Source organism: Contarinia nasturtii, unplaced genomic scaffold (assembly GCF_009176525.2).
Source record: "Contarinia nasturtii isolate CC-2019 unplaced genomic scaffold, AAFC_CNas_1.1 Cnas_scaffold_414, whole genome shotgun sequence".
NCBI classification, from domain to species: Eukaryota; Metazoa; Arthropoda; class Insecta; order Diptera; family Cecidomyiidae; genus Contarinia; species Contarinia nasturtii.
Window position 1 is genome coordinate 3,589,378 of NW_022197768.1, and position 20,764 is coordinate 3,610,141.

General features: G+C 34.4%; 1 protein-coding gene across 7 annotated transcripts in view; it reads right to left on the bottom strand.

Annotated features, from left to right (window-relative positions):
* LOC116338925 (protein grainyhead) overlaps nucleotides 1-20,764 on the bottom strand; it is a 125,294-nt gene that overhangs the window by 36,705 nt on the left and 67,825 nt on the right. For 5 of the 7 annotated variants that reach the window (XM_031764504.1, XM_031764503.1, XM_031764500.1 and 2 more), the window contains 6 exons: nucleotides 20,423-20,597; nucleotides 10,982-11,104; nucleotides 10,581-10,693; nucleotides 10,009-10,291; nucleotides 9,292-9,515; nucleotides 4,870-5,032 (listed from right to left, as the gene is read on the bottom strand). In XM_031764504.1, the coding sequence (XP_031620364.1) occupies nucleotides 4,870-5,032; nucleotides 9,292-9,515; nucleotides 10,009-10,291; nucleotides 10,581-10,693; nucleotides 10,982-11,104; nucleotides 20,423-20,597 (1,081 nt within the window). The remainder of the gene's footprint in view (nucleotides 1-4,869; nucleotides 5,033-9,291; nucleotides 9,516-10,008; nucleotides 10,292-10,580; nucleotides 10,694-10,981; nucleotides 11,105-20,422; nucleotides 20,598-20,764) is intronic. The other 2 variants (XM_031764501.1, XM_031764502.1) reach the window with 2 other exon arrangements.

Here is a 20,764-nt window from a genome sequence, read left to right on the forward strand (position 1 = left end):
AGACCATCGCATCGATTTCATTGCACAAATCCATCTCAACAAAAAAAAAATGATTGCGCATTTTTTAAGTATTGATTTGCCTCGAAGGGCAAATGTGTAATGTGTCACGGAACTGCTGTGTAATTTTATGTGTAATATATTAATTCCGAAATTGTGTGTTCCTCACACATGCAAAAAGTTTCTATGACGAAAATTGCCCGAGTTTGCAATTGACTGACATGACATATTGCACTCATTTGTCTAATTGTTGCGACTAAATGAAGAAAAAGAACACTTCACACTAAAAACACATTGTACGCATTAGAGTTGGATAAAAAACTAAAACGATACACAATCAATGCCAAATGAATAATAAAAAAGCATGATAGTGGAATGGATTGAGGAATCTAACCAAAAGGAAGTAAAGAAATAGGGAGACAGAGAGGGGGGTATAGAGAAACGAAAAAGAATAATAGCAACAACATAAATTGATGACAACGACATTCAATCGTATGCAACACTGATGAAGCAAGACATTTTAATAATAAACAAATAATTAAAACGCATAAACATTTTCGCCGTAAATGACAACGAACATTTACCGATTTATAAAATTCCATATTTTATCGAAACAATAAAGCCAAGTAGTTATTTTAACAACATTTAGCTTAGCATCGTCCAATGAAAAATTAACTCTTCAAACAAGAGATGAATAGGAAATAAAGTGGGAGAGAGAGTGAGAGAGATTATGTGCGCGAGTAACTATCGGAAAGCGTGTCAAACGAACCGAAATCAGAAAACAAAATACCCGAAGAGCAATAATAGAAATTGCACCAATAAAATCGAATAGCTACTACAGAGCAACAAATACTATTACCCCACCGGGAATGCCGCGAATTGCGTTGATGACGTTTTTCAAAATGTGTTGCTCTGTTGTTGTTGTGTTTGTTTCTTCATTTTCTAGCTCACAGTACGACGAAATATACATTTTTACACAACAGCTTGTAACAGTTTCCGAATAACTGCGGATTTGATATGCGTTAACAGCTCTATCGAATGGGCAATGCATTCCATTATCGTTGCACCTATTGGGGCTGGTGTGCAGATTTAAACGGCTGCACAAATTAAAATGGTTGCAGTTATTTATCAGAAATTCGAAACAGGCTAAAATCGCACAGGAAAACAAATGAAAGAGACAAAAAACAAAAATAAAAACAAAAAAACATGTGCAACGCAACGCTTAATGTAAATTCCTTCAAACGGTTTCTACTAAAGATTTTTTTGTTGTTGCCACTGCCATCGTTTCGATGAAACTCGAGTAAGTGCACACTGTCCAGAACACTACTCTTTCCATTTGATCATTATTCTAATGTTTGTTTCATTTTTTTCTTTCACAAAATGCATGCCGAGCAAACTTTTTATTAATTAAGAATTTTAAATAAATGTTGATCACATTAGTTGTGGTTGTATTTGTCGAAAAAGAAACCCGATTAGAAATGTGTAATGCATTTCGTTTAGAAAGAATCTCAAACACATTTCATTTTTTCCCATCTTTTGCTTCATCATCATCTATGAACATTGATTCGGTTATGGTTCCATCATTTGCAAGAAAGTTTTTTGATACATACAGGCCGATTCGGCTCGATAGCAATCAGGTTTATGGTGTGTGTATATATGTATTTTTTGTGGGCAATTTTCATGTGTTTTTATAGTTTTCTTCGATTAATTCCGAAATGAATTGCAATACGCAGTGGAATGACTTTCGCATATGATTGTCTCCCTCGGTCCGTAGTCAACGGTCGCTGTGTAGTTGTCTGTTTAATAAAATGAAATTTACAGCTTGCAATGCATTACGGCTCATAGTGCTTGCCAGCAGTAGAGAGGCAGAAAAAAGAAAAAAAAAAGACATGCAATCGAAATGACGGTATTTTATTTTATGGGTGCTCATTGAATAATTTTCATTCCTTAATTCTCAATATATATATTATTGAGTGTATTTGAATGGAGCAGGAGTTGAATTGGTTTTCCAATTTCTAATGGTCTATGTCTGCACTGTGTTGCGTTATTGGCCGGCTTTCTTTTTTTCTGTTCTGCACCGCAAGCGCGTTTGTTGTGTATATAAAAAAAATGCAAAATTTGGAGAGCATCACACAATTTGATTGTGCCATAAAGGATATATTACACAGACGCTTCTACATTAAAGCACAAACCAAATACCCATAAAATTATACCGCAATAAGAGAAGAAGAAAAAACAATTTATACCAAAAAAAATCATATCCATATAAATGAAAAACGCCAAAAACAATAAAAATCAAATTTGTATAGTTTTTTTTACAAAAGTCTAACTGTCTATCGCATCCATGCAGTCGATAGTCGATGCGGATTTAAAGAGTCGCATATCTATAAAAATCATTGTAACGACTGGGGTGCGATTGAAACAGTCACTTCTATGCAATTTCAACATTTCTTGTTGTTGAGCGGTTGTTATTGTTTTTTTTTTCTCTCTCGCTTTCTCTCCTTCACTCTCTGATCTCTGTCCATTTTCACATATTGTATTGCATTCGTGTATATTTTGATATTTATGTACCGTTAATTAATCATAATCATAATAATAAAATAATTTTTTATTGCACAAGATGGGCTCCAATTTTATTGAGAAACTCAATTGTAAACAAAGAGAAACACCGATATATGTATGACGAACGCACTTATTTCGGTACTACTAGAAAATGCGAAACATTACAAAATGCGACGAGCGTTAAGATAAGAGAGATAAAATTTTTACCAATATGTAGGCATAAATTTGATATCGGTACCAAAATATAAACACACCACAAACATATACACACGCGTACACACATACCCACAATTACAATGTAGCAAATTTTAATCTCTCTCTAAAAAAATAGAGTTTTATGTAGAAAATAATTGAACAAGACATTGAAGCGCCCGCACGCAAAATGGACACAATGTGTTTCATTTTATAGTGAATATTATTATTGGCGATATAAGTTCATTGCCGTGTTTGTTTGCTCTCCACCGATATGAGATGAAAATACAAACTAGAAAGAATTTCCATTAGCGTTTGCCGCTGTGCGTTTACCGGTAAGTTGACAATGTTCTTTTATCGAATGGGAAATTATCGATTTGCATTTATTATTCATCAACGGCACAATGACATCGTTGACAAAACGTTCGTTGGTAAATTGTAATCAAAAATCGGGAATAAGACAATGTTACGTTTATGCGTGTTCAACAACAGAGGATCAACTTCAAAAACGAAAATGCAATAGTTTCATTTAATAGGATGCTGAAGTCACATCAAACTCATTTTTTTTGTGTGTATGCTGTCACTGTCCTTTTCCATCATGCGAATCATCTTCACCCGAATACGCATTGCTGTTGTTGTGTTTTTATTTCTATTTTACTTGTCGCTGCATTTTCTGAATTAACATTTTTCGTACAATAAAATTTGAAGAATGGAAACGAGTATCTCTTTTTTCACACATACTTCAGCTCTGAATAAATTGAATTTGATGCGCAAAAGGGAAAGGTGTCGAACAAAAATTACGGAGAATTGCGTTGAAGGACTGAAAGACATACACAGACTTATTAAAAAAAAAAAAAAACGAAGAACGTACACAGGCGAGTGTTTAGTATATGAAGAGCGATAGAACGAAGAGCAGAGCATTAAATGAGCAGAAGCAAAAAGATTTAAGTGTTCTACGAATATCGCTCAATATCAATTATTCGTTGATTTTTTCATTCAAATACAATAGCATGTTATTTGTAATTTCAGTTTCAGTTTATTTTTCTCGCCCCTTCTTGTGTGCGCTCACTCATTCACTCTTTTAATGTGGATTTCTTTTTTTGTATGCTGATTTTTTGTTGTTGTTATTTTTTTTGTCATCGTTGTCGTCGTTTTGAAAAATCTGCATATCCTCTTCTTCGAAGATCAAATTCAAATGATGAAGCACCGTGTGCGTTTTGTAGCAATGTAACAATAGACAAAAGGAAGCGCATCAATTGTGAGATCTTCTCGAGAGAGCGAGAAAGACACACGATGCCGGTGAGTGTGTGTGTGTATGCATATGTGCGTGATTGCCTAGAAGCAGTAATCATCATGGCAATGTCACCCCTTTATTACGGCGAATGTTTGTTATTTCGTCATTAAACGAAGAGAAAAGGAAGAAATCGAAATAAAAAAAAAAACAGAACGAAATCGTCGTTTTTTTTTGTTTCGTTCATTCTTTCTTTCCTTTTATTTGTTGCCACTTTCAATGTGCATGCATATGTTACTTGATTCTCTCTAGATTGATGTCTATCTCTGTGATTGAAGAAACGGGTAGCAACGCCATACACATGTAGGAATTTGTGCAGAGGCAAAATAGAAAAAAGGGGTTAATCCCATTTATGGTGCGAGAGCCGCGAAAAACAAACATAAATTAATTTTGACAGATTTTTTTTCGCTCTTCGTACTCTTTGCTTTCATTCCATTCTTAATGTAATAACTTTTTTTTGCGCTTACTTATTTACAATATCTCTTGGCATCATTTTCAATAAAATGATTAATTATTTATGATCGCTGATGTGTGTGCCGAAGACAATAAACGTATTTAAATAAACAGACAACTTAAATCATAAACATATCTGTCTTTTGCTCGGTTACCTTTCTTTTTTCTTGCACATTTTAAAAAGGAAATGAAACGTCGAACAAACGAACGCACGATTTTTTTTTTTTTTGTTTGGATTTCATTTTAAAAGGTAATGTTGCAAACGGATTACCGAAATAGATCCAGGAATCATTGATCTCAACGCGACTATATCAATGAAAGTTAAACGATTTACATTTATTTAAAAATAAAAAAAATCATGCATAATTGCTTACCTTTACTGTTTGATTCTTTAATGGATGATCTGGATCGGGAATGTATTCTAATGTAATGCCATAAAATTGTCCTTTGTTTATATAGGTGATACGATCATCTTCACGTCGTTGTGATGAACTGATTGGACTCTCGAGATGATAGCGAAAGCCTACGTTTGAGAATCTACATCGTTTGCAAAAAAAAACCAAGTGCAAAAAGCAACAAAGATAAGTGAAAAACATACATAAGTGGATTATATAATATTGATAAAACTGTCAGTTTTTCGGAACTAATCTGCTGAATATGATAAATAGTGCGAGGGTTGATGTTAATCAAAATGGACATTCATTGATAAAATAAAAACGAACAACAACAACTGATAAGAACGAGAAATGAGACTGCATCGATGCAAATAGAGGGGACAACAAAAAAAAAAAGGATTCGCACATTCATTAGTTACATTCTTTCTCACGCAACAAATGTGCATAGTCTATGTGTCCGGCGCAATGAGTCGTGCGGTCCTCTCTGTCCATGTGAAATACGAACGAATTCAAAGTCAAACAGCGACAGCTCTTTCAGCTGTCTGATTATGACGACAAAGTTAAAAGCCAATGCCAAAGCAAAACAACAACAAAAACTGCATCGTCATTCGACAACTGCTGAATTAAACATGTCGATGGATGTCGATTGGCTATTTTATCTGTGAGAACTTTGTTTTCAAATGGGAAAAAATGTACTGATTCCAACAACCACAACGGAAAAAAAGGTGCTTCTCGTAAGCAATGAAGCGTACAGATGGTCGAATTCAAACCAATTGCAAATAAAATTCAGTCAAATATCCACACACAAAAACACAGACGACCAAATTAGTTTTGATAACTGACTCAACATCAACCTAATACACTAATTGACAATATTATTCAAAACATATGGAAAAACAATTTTTTTTTCTTCTCTTTGTATTCTGTTATTAATTTTTGGTTCGTCTCGTTGTTTCATCATCGCTTTCGATCGACCTTTTTGGATCGGTAATCAGCTTACCCAAAGTGTACTCAATCGAAATTTTAATTGATGATAATATTAATCGACAGTGTATTTCATAAATAGAAATGAATAGAGTGCGATCGTTCAAAGTGATTGACACGCTACATCAACCCAATATATATAATATTATATGCAATGCAAGAATCAACCAATCAATACAAAATCAAATGAAAAAAGCTCATTTTGAGACAAGAACATGCCAAATATAAATCGACTGAATTTTGTTCCGATTTTTTTTTATTGTTTTTCGTTGTTATTGTTATTGGCGATGTTTTGTGTGTGCCGCAATTGCGAAACAAAAACCAAATGCTAAATGGTCGAAATAATAATAAAAAAAAAACAAACAAACAAACAAGTATACAATTCGAATACGGAACCATGTTCACATTTAAATAGACCAAATCGAAGGCAAATCATATGCAAGTTTTTCATGTATAATGAAGCGATGCAATGTACATTTTGCACACTCATTCATGTGAGTCATGTCAATTAGAACACAAAATACGGCTCAAACATCTCGACGAAATCACCGATCCAAACATCAGGCAATCACCAATTTCACTGGCATCTGCGTACACATAGATTGCATAACGTTTGTTTTCTCTCTCTCTCTCTTCTATTTCTAGAGCATCGATCAATTTATCGTTGATACATCGCAAACCGAACACACAGACACAATGCATCCCAATTCATACGCACACGCATTTAAAATTTGTTTTGTTCGTTGTTGTTGTTGTTTTTTTTCCTGTCTCAACAAAATTGAGATTCGCCAGTCTCTCGGCGCATCTCTCGATTACGTTTTGTAGTAATTCTTCGGCACAGAGATTCTTGTCTATGTTTCTATTTGTTATTCATTTATTATCTAGATCGATTGATTCCATATTTGGTAAATGAAATCGATTTAAGAATAGAAAATGTTCGATGCGCATTTTTATGTTTTGTGTACACATTTTTTTTTCTCGATTGTATTCCTTTTAGTTTCATTTTCAACGTTGTCTTCCTGTACAACTTCGAATGGACGTTTGCTATACGTTTGCGTGGTTATAGGCAACCGTTATTCAACAAATCCAGTTGACATTGCATTTACAGTGATCGGCTTTAGAATGGCATCGTCATCACAATCGTCATAAGCATGACGCATACGTTCTTTATTCACGCGATACATATTTCAACAAAACTTGATTCTTACGTATCGTTCGCTGTACTTGTTCTGTAATTAAGATTTAAACTTTTTCTTCAAAAATCAAGGAACAATATCGATCCATTCGTTTTGGAGATGTGTATCAATTTTTTGGAACTTTCAAATATTAGATAAAACTGTATCTCTGCCGTTTCAAATGTCACAATTTGCAACGAAAATCGAAAATCTTCGCCTTTTAACATCAATTTTATTCGATAAAATAAGCATTTTTATCGATTGCGTATCATTTACGCATGTATGGATAATCATGAGTTTGAGCTTTTGAACTCGATAAATTAATCTAATCACCGTTGGTATGCTGGGATGGTTTTTTTTACATTTTCAAAAAATGAAGGAAAAAAAAAGCAACAACAAAATTCATTTTCCAAGTGAACATTCAATACACAAATATCGAAAAACGAACAATGTGCTTTGGCTAATAATGAAAAAATGCATTATTTTTCAATGGATATATACTTATGCCTCTATGCGTTTGAAATTGGATAAAGAAGGTGATTTGTTTTTCTTTCTGTTTGGTTATTGTTGTTGTTTTCATGGTGAAATCGAACGAAGTGCGAAGAGCCGTTAGTTCGATATTCGATGCAATCAATTCTTCTGAAATATTTTCGCATATTCATATTTGTATTCTTGATCGTTTTATTTCCCCTTTTCTTCGCTTCATGCATTCTATAGAATCTGACACATGCAGTAAGCATGCTTGAAGTAAATTATACGTAGTTATTTGTGATCCGATATATAATAGCACACGAATCGAATAGAAAATAGAGGGAGAAATAAGCAGTCAATGCAAAAAAAGGATTGCCACTATCCGAAATGGATGGGATTGTGGATTATCATCTGATTTGGTGTGCTTTGAATGATTTTGCCGAAAAAAAGAAACAAGCAAACATATTGTGTACGGTGCATTTCACGTGCGATTCAATATGCATTACATTGTACACTGCCGTCTTCATTTACGTACGATGGTCGATTGTTTGCAGCAAAATCACACACACACGAAATATAAATTGTTTCGCGGTGGTGCACACGCTGCTTTGTGCAACAAGTCAAGTGTACAAAGAGTTTGATCAGTGTGCTATTCGTTATTAAACAAATTCTCTCTCTCTCTCTCTCTTTCTCTCCCTGTTAGTTTTGTTGGCTGTCGTCATCATTTATATTGAGTGGTATTCTATCGAAGTTGAATGTATGAATTTATGTCATGATAAAGACCAATCTTTATATGGAATGATTTAAATTTACGTGCAATTTTCATGGCCAATTGCCGAGATATGTGAGTGCGAGCAAACGATCACATTTTCCCATATTATTATCGCAAAAGCAAAAAGCGAAATAAAAAAAAGCGCAAACTCCTTTCGACAGGAATAATCACGAATTCATTGAGAAAAATACAACCAGCACAAGCGAAAAGAGTTTAGTCAATCGATGCATGCGTATGACTCTTTCAATAGCAACACAAAGCCGGCCTGCATGCCAGATTGCCTGATTCGATGTGAATATGTTCGCTGTCCAATTTTTTTTCTTCTTCTTTATCATTTTCGTTGTTGTTCATATTCTTTGCTTTGGGCTTTTACATTTTAAAACGCACAATTTACGATCTACTCCAAACACTTACCCATTAAAATGGCTTAAAAGCGATCGATCAATGACTATTGAAGCATATTTAGATATGTGCTGTATTTAATGAATGAATATATCTCAATGACCGATTGAATAGTCGACGAGGAATAGAGAAAGAGAGAGAAAGAAACTCGAATAGAATAGCAAACTATCGCTCTAATGTCTTCATAGAAGAACCATAATGATGGAGATTATTGTCATTATTAACCTGTTTCATTGCGGACTAGTTTATTTGAATCGAAGATTAAAAACGAAAAAGAAAACACATGGCGACGATAATGACGAATAAACAAACAAACGAAAAAACAAACGGCACATCTGAAGACATCACAAATTCGCATATTGAAATTGACTGTAATTCGATGTCGTATTCACAACCAACTACTCACTGCATAACAGAAGACATCAATAAGCGACAATCCCAATGTGTGGGTGGATTTTTTGTTTGCCGGTCCGAATTCTCATCAACAAAACGATACACGACATAATACTAATTGAATACATTTGAATCGACTGGTATTGTTTTCTTTTTTTTTTGTTGTTGTTGTATGTGTTATTATTAAAGTTATGCTGTACTTACATTTTTGGTATTTGAATTTTATCAGCATCATTCTGTCGGCCAAAATCATGCCATGGCCGTGAACGTGTGGACGGTTGACTGCTAATTGACGTGTTTGTGCTGCTTGAATTTGTATGCAAACCAACTCGTTGCATTGCGTTCACGGAAACAGGAATGGCATTGCTATCCAAGATGGTCGCTGGTTGACATAATTCGGTGTAATCGAACGATTGCTGTGCCGATAACAGTGAGAGGAAAGAGAAAAAAGAAGCAAAAACAAGAGTTGAACGTAACCAAAATCGAAAGAAAAAAAAAATTCAGAATGACAATCAATTCGAGTTCGAGGTTGAATGGTTTCGTGTGAGTTTTGTCCACTTGGAACGATACAATAAAAAAAAAACGAATCAATATCATTTTGCAAAACAGGATCAAAATATATAAAATATGCAAGATTTATGCATATGCTATCGAATTTTGCTGTGTGGTGCCAGTCATTCATGGACATTCGACGGCTCGATCTGAATAAACCATTGACATCTTAATGACACACACAATAATAATTTCGCAGAGAGAAAGTATTCAATTGTATGTGTTTTGATTTACTTGACAAAAACCAAATCATTCACGCGTACACACGATCTCAAAACGAATGTACATTCACATTTTCCCATTTTTGTCGAGTTTTCTTCTGTTTTGAACGACAAAAAAAATAAACAAACAAACTAAGTAGCAATTCACCTGTTGAATGTTGTTTTGATCGCGTGGTGTTATAGCATCAGCTCCAATACCAGAATCAGGACTTGGCAAATCCACAGTTAAACCGGCTGCGGTGACGGTTTTTGTATAGACAAGTGTACTTTTTGCATGTGTTGTGTAGCGCCCTTCGTATGCACTTTGTGATGGTCCTTCAGCTGTATCGCCATAGATTGTACGTGATGGTGTATAACCTTGAGCGCCAGTATCGCCGCCAGAAAAATATTCGCGATAGTATGGTTCTGAAATGAATGTTGATCCACCCGCACTGTTTGACAGAGATAAAACGAAAGAGAAAGAGAGAAATTTAACACAAACTAAAGAATAAAGAGGATTCAACTAAGGTGTGCATGACAAGCGTCAAGCATAAAAACATTGCGAGAAAATCCAAAAAAAATGTGATTGTTGAGAGAGGATTCAATTGCATTCACTTTTATCAAGATTTATATAACTGCAAAGCATTATTGGAACAATAATAATAATAATAATATCAACACCAAGCACGAGAAGAAAAAAAGAAAGTCAGAAAATCACGTGTATAAAAAGGTTATACTTACGGCAAACGTGTTGTGTACATTCCATATTGATCAGAATATGGACCTGGACTTGGAGTATTTGTGTTTACATTTGAACCAGACGTTGTAGTAGAACTAGTTTGATGTGGTGGACCCTGTAAAACAAGAAAATCAAAAGTATTTGCATGAGATTATGAAATTGAAAGAAGAAAAAAAACAGTGCTCATACACAAAACAAGAACTCACTAACGAAAAAAAAATAAGAGACACTATAACGTTTGGTATGGATTCGGATGTTGTGATGATGACAACAACAACACAGATTTACATAAACATATTGCGTGGGCGAAAGAACAATTATGAACTGATGCCATTCACACATGTTGGACAAATTGTAAAATAACCGAAGAAAAAAGCGGCAAATTCATGTGCCTTGAGCTTACCTGCATATAGATCTGTGTCGCTCCACCTGTTGTTGTGTACATTGTTTCAGATGCTGGGCTACCAGGGCTCAGTGGTGGTTCCTTAATTTGTAATGATGGCGACGGCGATTGAACGACGAGAACCTATCGGGAAATGAAATAAAGAAACAACAACAAAATTAAAATACCGAAGCTCTTTCTAAATGCAACCCCAAGTAATTACAATTCTAATTAAACAGACCAATACACATTAACGAGCAATAGCAATTAAAATTGAAATTGCTTGCGGCAGTCAAATGTGTTTGTGGAGGCGATGTTTATACGTTTTTGTATTGAAATATAAACACAATACACCTTACTGTAGATCAATTAATAGACACATTAGGTTGTTAGTTAGCTGGCTTACATGGCGATTAGTAGCTAAAATAAACCACTTTAGTAGCTTCATGGCACATACATAAGCATACAAAATCCCTCATTCATTCGAAATGGCGAAGTAATAAAGACGAAGTGGAAATAGAAAAAAACTACTTTTATGATATTTGAACGTTCACCGTAATTTAAATGAGTCCTAAACAGTGTAAAACTTTTATGCTGATATGGTTTGATCAATGGCAAGGAAACTCATTGACCTGAAATGATATCCAAGAAGGTGCCCAAACCAAGACGCCGACGATGACCCAAACAATACGCAAATCATTCAAATGCATGAGACTCACACGACGCAATATGTTGACATTGAAATTTACCAAAAAAAAATAATCCAACTAAATCATTTCATGATGGACATGGGTGAGAAGAAATCATCCAATTTATCAACGCTAAAGATGTCACACATGCAAAGTTTTGAGTTTAACTCGACAAATAAGAACTACACAAATCCACACTTAAAATTCATTAATCATTTACTCTCTCAGTCGCAGTTCTTTGTAAATAAATAAAAAATAGCTGTTTTGAACGCAAAATCTACGTTTCTCATCATTATCGTCATTGTTTTTGTATATACCTCCCAAAAACACATCAATCGATGGCAAAAATTAATTATTTTCATAGGAATTTCAAAACAAAATGCTTAATCGTAAATAAGCGGCCAAATAGTACATTTTTTTATAAGTGGCGTTTTTTTTTTCTTCTCTCCGCTCTTTTCTAGCATTTACTAATTATATGGAATATTTTATAATAAATTAAAAATTCTTTTGCTGTGTGTGATTTAAAAATCAATACGGAACAACAAAATGAAGCGAGAAAAAAATATTCCATGTATAAATTAAAGAAAAAAAAAAAAACTTTTGTAAGTATGAATCGATCGATCAGATGCTGACTACTTTTATTGTCACCTTCCTTTCCATGGAAAGCAGTGCCTTCTCATTTAATTATCGATTTTGAAAACAATCTACGTGATATCTAGCTGAAATCTCGAAAATAAAATCAGTATTTTTTTATCTAACCATAAGTAGTTCCAAGAATGTTTTGCGTAAATATCTCTCTCTCTTTCTCTCTCTCTATTGAGATCAATCAACATAAACAAGAGCATAAAATAGGCGCAATTTTATTGATATATCGGTATATAAAATCATTGACGATTCGTCAGAATCACTGTGTGCCTTCGAAATTTGAATCGACGACTAAACAAAAAAAAACTTGGTAATAAAAGTTAAAGTTTCTACATAAAGTTTCTTTGTACATAACGATACTCGCAAATCTCTCTCTGTCTATTCTCTGTGTGTGTCTTTCGATGTCAAAATGCGACATTTACCACAAAATCGTAGCATATCAAATAAAGCAAATGTTTGCCATTTGAATGTTCCATCTATGTTTGATGGTTGTTGTTACTATTTTTTTATTCGTCTATTTCTTCATTATCATTAAAACACTAAAATTCAAAGTCAAAGCAGAAAAATTCTTTTCCGTGTGTTATTAGACGACCATCAAAAATAAATGACAACACCGCTGTGACACCAAACCATACTTGGCTATTGTTTATTGGAATTTGGCAAAAATTCGTTGTCGCCGTTGTCGTTTTTTTCCTTCTTCTTCTTCTTCTCTCATGAAATTTTAAAATCCATGCATATTCAAAAAGCGCATTGGAAATTTGATATTTGATCACACATTAGTCGGAATTGAAATGGAATGACGTTGATTTGAGGGGCCCCCGGGCCGCATGAATAAACCGTCTGACCAGCCGACAAAGAATTCGAGAATGCCAATGATTTGAATGAAATAACAACACCAATGTTGGGAAACGCATATCAAATCATGAAAATGATTTTTACGTGTTTCAATCGAAAATCCGATAAATCGAAATTAATTACATTTTTGGTGGCCATATCGTTTTCATTTTCATTTGGCTATGTTTTGACATCGCATATTGGATTTTATTCTAAAAGCAATTCGATCGTGCAATATATTATTCAATGTGATTCATTTCGAATTTCGGGATTATTCGAAGTTGATATCTTTTTCATTCAAAGTAGATAAAAAAGAGTGCGAGCAAGAGCGAGAGAGAAAAAGGCTATATCGATATTTTTTTTATTTCTCTTCGTTTTGCGCATTCAACACAGCACACGTTGACAACGCATCTTGGTTGATGACTTAATTTTTATATATTCAATATGCAAATGATTTCGGCCACAAAAATCACAAAATGCTAATGCACACTCCATGACATTTTTTCTGGTGGATTTCTGTACATCTCGCTCTTGCGTTTTACATTCACATCATTCTGTTGGCGCATATGATTGGTTGATTTTTGTTTTTGTTTTAAAAACGTATATGTTTTTTTCTGTCTCTTCTCTGTTTCTATACAAAATTTGTGATGGTTTGTTATCGTTGTTGCTATAACCCTTGGCAAATCACAGTGTGTCACAAGAGAGAAAAAAATGTTATCTAATAATTTATTGATTTTATTCGGTAGATTTTGTTTTCCTCTTTTCATTAAAATTTTTTATATTTTCTGCTTAAGGTTCGCACTATGCAATTCCGCCCGTCTATCTCTAAGCTCTTCGGGTCACTTTAAACTTCTGTTTTGAGATATGATTCTGGGAAATTGCTACGAAACAATATTATAACTATTTTCTTCGAAATTTCGCTTTGTACACAGCTTCATGATTATTTCGGCGCAAAAATACACACACTCATGATCATCATCATCATCATCATATAGGACAGCGTTTGCCATCTCAAGTTGTCGCACACATTTTTTCTTCTCATTTTGATTCTTATGTTTCACTAACTCATAATTTATACCAATTCAAAAAATTATGATATTCTGTGATATTTCGATTTTTATGAGTTTTGCATGCGCACAAGTTACACAAAGAATTTGCAGTTCACAAACGAATATATTTTTTCCATGATCCGAAAAGTTTTGCCACAAATTAAACCCAAGCAATAATATATGACAATATTTTTGTGACACACGGAAAATATTCAGACAATTATTGTTTTTATCAATTTTAATTTGATCCGTTGTATTCTTCTTTTCTTGTGTCATCGTTTTTTTCGTGGCCGATTATTTATGCCTGACCAATATACCGATGATTCTGTTTGACTTTGTTTTTGTCGTTTGTCGATTCTTTATGTTATCATAAATCGAATAAAATATTTGTTTTATTGCATTCGTTGATCTCTACGTGCAATCATTGTCTCGGATCGAACAGCACAGCAACAAATTGGGGTTTTAAAAAAATGCTTGACAAAATATACGGCCAATGTCAAGTGTAGAGAGAGAATAAACGAATAATGCACAGAATTTAATTTCGAAAATGAAATCATCCGCACACTCACACACACACTCACAAAGAACTCACTGGAGAAAAAAAAAGATACAACGCAATTTCGTCGTGTAGAGAAAAAAAAATCCTTTTAGTGAATGTTTTTGTCCTTTTGCAATCGTTTGATCATTCAATTTGTGAGACTCATCATCATTTACGTGGTAATCACAGTTAAAAATCCACAACGAGACATGATATAATTGCCGTACTGTTGACAATTGTACACATCGCATAAAATAAAATTGAGATGCAAAATCTCATTCATGCACAAGCGCACTCACTCACACTCGCCGGACGCACAATGACAGCGATATAAATATGTACACATAAAATCACTCGAATTCGAAGTTTATCATTTTAAAGCTTTATATTAAATGACTATACAAAAAACCCAGAAATAATTTGTAGTTAAAAGATGTGTGATGGAGAAACGAACAAGCAAGTGTCCAATGAAACCACAAAATGATGTTGACGACAAATGATTATGGAAGATCGCAAAATAAATATAATGACGGCAGCAGCTCTGGCCAAAGCGTTTTCTTGCTATTTTTTTCTTCTTTTCATTTAAATCTGTATCGTTGTGTCAGTCGTCCGTTGTTGTTGTTGTTTTTTCTACTCTCTGGTCTCTATATTTCGTATCTCATCAAGAGTTGAACATGAAATTATACAGTCTGTGCATTGCTAGTAGCAACGACGCAATATCAACAATCAAAGTGACCATTCAATAGTGAGTGATATCGTCGACAATGCACATGAACCACATGAAATGAGAATTGGTTGTGTTACACACACGAAAGAGTGAACACTGTGTGCGCGCGAGAGAGTGAGAGAAAGAGAGCGCGCGCGCGACAAACCAGCAAGCGGGTGAACACATAGCCACCGCTTAAGATAACTTGCAGACAAACTGATTAATAGTGATATTAATAATTGCATACGCACATGAAATCGAAAGAAAAAAAAAAAGCCCAACAACAACAACTTTTTAAAATGGAAAACTCAACCCGAGATCACTCAGAGAGAAAGAGAGAATGGTGATCTCGCGCGCGCGCGTCCTTCGGCCACTCACTATATAGATTTCGTCCATCATCAACGGCACAATCTCACACATATTCTGAATTAACATTGGATTTAGATCAAAAGAAAGCTGTTTTTTCTCTCTCTTTGCGTCTCTCATTTTTTTTTTTAGCATTTACATCTTTCTCGCTTCTTTGTTCGGTTTCGTTGATGTAAAGCAATGAGAATATACAAATTTTTTTATTTCTTCGTTTGTACTATGTGTGTACGCGTGCATGTTATCGATCGGTGTGTCTTCACGTTGTACTATACAATTTAATCAATGCTCTTGTTATGCGCGTACACTTCAATTTGTGTGTGGTATTGTTCACTTTATAAACGCTTTTAATCAGCCAACAATCACGCAAAATACCGCATACGAAGCGAAATAATAATAATAATAATGAAAAAAAAAACATACAAAATTATAATAATAGTTTCAACAACAAAACAAACTACTTTCAATCTGGAATGATATCTCAATGTTCACACTTCGGGATATTCACATATATTGGCGCCCGGCCATCATCATCATGATCACAAGCGGAAGCTTACACTTAACAAAATTGATCCATATACGCATACACAATCCAGATATAATATTCACTCAATCCACCGCCTAAATACACTATAATCACAATCGGGTTTTCTCGGGAGGACTATATCTAAACGCTTTTGCACCCTTAGGTGCATACATTACTTATATGAAATTTTATCACAATTCGCATGTTTTTCGATTGCCATTTGATTTTTTCCACACTAAAATACCATTCTTATTCATAATTGCTCGGTTTAAAGAGTAATTTACAATTGTGCACACAATAAACAACAGATAAAAAAAAACAAAAAAACTCTTCAATATCACGTGTATCCAATCAACGCACCGTTTAAGTCTATCGTTATAAATTTACTACACTCGATTGTGTGTTCTGCTGCTGTTGTTGTTATAATTTGTATCCTTCGTTTCGTCGACACGAAAAACAAAAAAAAAACTTTATAATTAATAATTTAATGTACTATTCACTCTCTTTTAATGTATCTCGAATATACGCAAATGATAACCAATATAATCGATATATATGTATATTCAACGACAATGTGTATTGTTATTGTTTCCTGCTTCTTGATGGTCAATTCGAACTTGTTCCGTCAACGTTCTATGACAGACTAAATATTCAACATAAACCGTAAACGAAAAAAAGATCCAAAACAATAATAATAATGAACAAAAAGGCAGCAAACGTCAAGAATAAGCACAACAACAATGCCATATATTCAAACTAGTCTACAAACGAGTAGTAGTCCGTTCAAGCAACAACACATACGCACACATATGCTCATTCAGTGCCTTTCGCTCTCTATCTCTTTTATTCGCTCATTTTTTTTTCTTTTCTCTCTTTCTCGTTTGCTTTGGCCTCGTCTTTCTATTGCTACCGCTGGCACATCGCATACGTAGCGGCATGGAAGAGATGTGTGATCGACACAGCAACGTGTATACCGTCATCATGTGTACATATGCAAGGCAATTCTTGTTACCTGTATATTAGCTTCTGCTGCTCTGCACATGCGTCCGCGTCTGTGTTTGTGCATAGGTATGCGCACGATGATTTGGTTATTATTATTTTATTATTATTTTTTTCGTACAAGTCGCTATACAGTCTTGAATTGATGACGTTTTTTGTTTTCGGCATATATGCCAACAAATGCGTATGCATCTCGAAATATGAGTTCCGCAAGTGACGCATATATTGGTGTGTGAGTATTGCTCAAGAATATATCCGCATTTCCATATTTCCCTTCTCGATATTTTCTTATAAATCTTCAAAATGCAAATCACTTCCCCATCTACCATCACTCCTTGGTCTAACCGAAACTTTCCACCTTTGATTTGGTGAATTTCCGTTGCTTGGAACGAAGGGAAAATTACTTCCAAGCAACATACTTGAAAAATACTATACTTAGTAAATGAAATCACTGACAAATACAATCGAAATGAGATGCCTTAGTTTTTGAATTTGATGATTCAAATTTCATTTGCGACAGTACAATGGTAATTGCATAAGAGCGATAACTATGTATTTTTTTATTGTTGTCAGAGAGAGAGAGAGAGTGAGACTCTCTCGTTTGGTACGATAAACTGTTTAACAGCCATGCAGTAGCAGTTAATTTCGCATTAGAACGAAACGTGCATACTTTTTTTGTTTTTCTTTGTAAAGCAGGCAACAAGAAAGGAAATAATAACGACCGAAAACAATTCCACATTGTTGAATTACGATAAAAGCACATAAAAAAAGAAAGACAAAAATAAGCAAATATATTGTCATTGTTTGCGCGTAACTGCGTGTTAATTGTATATTTTCTATGGATTAAATCGGTCCGAAACACACACAAAGATAGAGAGAGAGAGAGAGAGAGAGAGAGAGAGAGAAGTACGGTGACGCCGCCGCCCCATAAGATAGAATATGGTGTTGAAACAAAAGAATATTTTACGTATGTGAAACAATTAAAGATGTTTGCGCATGAAGTCAAAATTCATTTTTCAATGGTGTTTATGAGGACATTATTTTCATCTTTCATCCGTACACATTCGTTTGCAAACAGTTTTAAAAAATTGACCACATATGATATTATGGTTGTTTTCTGTTTTCATTCTGCGTATTTTTTTCGGTTGATCTGACCACGATCAAAAACCGTCTCAGCCGAACAATTCGTTGATTTTCAAGCGTGATTGCTGAGCTCGTCTTTATTTTTGCGCTACTTTTTTCATTCTGTCGCTCTCGCTGGCACAATGTAAGTACGCTTTTTTTTTTATCAACCACACAATATCGGCTACGTGAAATGATGATGGAAGAGCGTAACAAAGGAAAAATACGTTCGCTACTATTGAAAGTCATTGTGTGCGTGTGTTATTTCGGTGAGGTCGTCACATTTAGATATTTTTATAATTTTACACATTTTTGTTCGTCGTCATATTTTGTTTTATTGTGCGATTTATAGGGCATGCAAACGTAAAGTCGCAGCTACTTCAATGGTAGAAAAAATGACATTTTTGTGTATTATCAAAACAGCATCTCTCAGGATTGTCTGTGTGACAGTCCATTTACGCTGTGGCTGATTCCAAGAGTGTCTTTTGATTTTGGGGCTTTTTTTTGTTTATGGCAAATCAGATTCACGTCTGCCAAACGTCTAACATACCATTAAATGGGTTTTAGTAGGAAAAACCATATATGATGATCACGTTAAAACTAAAAATGATTACATCATCTAAGATGTAAAAAAAAAATTAGTTTTTCGGAAAGATTTTGTATGTGTGTGTGATTTTTATGTTTGAATTAGGAAGAACACAGAGACAGGACATTAAAAAAAGGTCACAAACTCTTCGTGATGTATGACGAACCGCAGTAGCATTTTCGCCACCGAATTTTTTTTCTCCATGTGTCGAACAAAGTCGAAAATGTGTAAGTACATCAACAATAATAAAACTTATTATTGCGTTTGCTTATTGTTTGACCTGATGACATTTTCTAAGTTTTTGACCAAACGAAATGTGCTTTTTAGTCTTCTTTTTCGACATGATTCACCAAAATGGTCATTTGTTTGTTTCAATGTTTCGCGCATTATTTTTACTTTGAAACTGATTCTGATGAACATCGCTCTGTTTATGTCATTTGAAATAAAAAAAAACACACACACAGAGAGAGAGAGAAACAAAAGTGATGAAATATTTGGTTTTCACACGTTGTGGCTACTTGGCCTTTTGTTCAAACAAAAAGATTTTATTGCTCTAAAAAGATAGACTGAGAGAAAAGAGACGAACAACGACCAAGCGCGCGCACAAAGCGACAATGAAAAAAAAAAATAATAATCCATAAAATGAAATCAAAGTGGAAACGGTCACAAAAATGACAAGCATTTACAACATAAGTGCCGTTCTGAATGCGACGTGATGAAACGACGAGTAAAAATCATTGGAAAAGAAAGCGGCCACAAAACAAATTTCTCTGCAATGATAATTAGTGTGTTTTTTCTTCTTCTTCTTCTGTTGTCGCTGCTGCTGCTTCTGCATGTAGTTTGCTGTACATTTTCTTCGATAATTGAAATATGCTACTGCCTCCATTCACCACCACAATTCAATGTGCTATTGCTTTTCAGATGTGCATAACATACACATTTACATGCAAATAAAGCCGCTAAGAACCAACCATAGACGTCGATTTAAGGTGGCAATAGGCGCCGAAATCATCACAAAAACACAATTCATACAAGTAAAAAAATAGCACAAAACCGATTTGAATTTAAACGATTCGATTGAAAGGAGAGAGGTGAACTGTTTTTGCAAATTCTACACTATAGAATGTTCGATAAATACATGTATTTGAACAGCGGAAAAATCGTTTCTTTCCAATATATTCTGGCATGCGTCAACGTCGTCGTGATTGTATAGCGATAAACACAACATTGCGATACAACTCTAAACTCGTTACTTGCGCACTCACAAACACAAACACATACATACTCATTCGCTCATTCTGCGTCGTTGTGCGTATTACTTACTCTACACAAACGTACGCCGCTCTCCTTCTCTTAACTGGCATGTACAAATAATATACAAGTACTTAGTATTTTTGTTCATTACCTTTTGATTGCGCGAACATTTCGGATCTATTTTACGTAAGTCTTCGGGCTCTCGTTTCACGTTAACGTTTTGTGTTGATGGGTGTGATCCGAGCAATAGTGCTTGTATTTCATTTTGCGATAGGCCAGTTACATCCAAAGGCGTGGTTTGTCCATTTATCTTTGCGGTAGGGGCACTGGAATATATGAACACAGAACATTAATAATAAATGAAAAAAAAAAAAAAAAAAACATTAAACGAATCTTATGAACAAAAAAAAAAACGAATTGAAAAGGAAACTTTTGCAAATACTACGACATCAAAATAATCATATAAAACTCTGAAGAAATGAAAATAAGCATG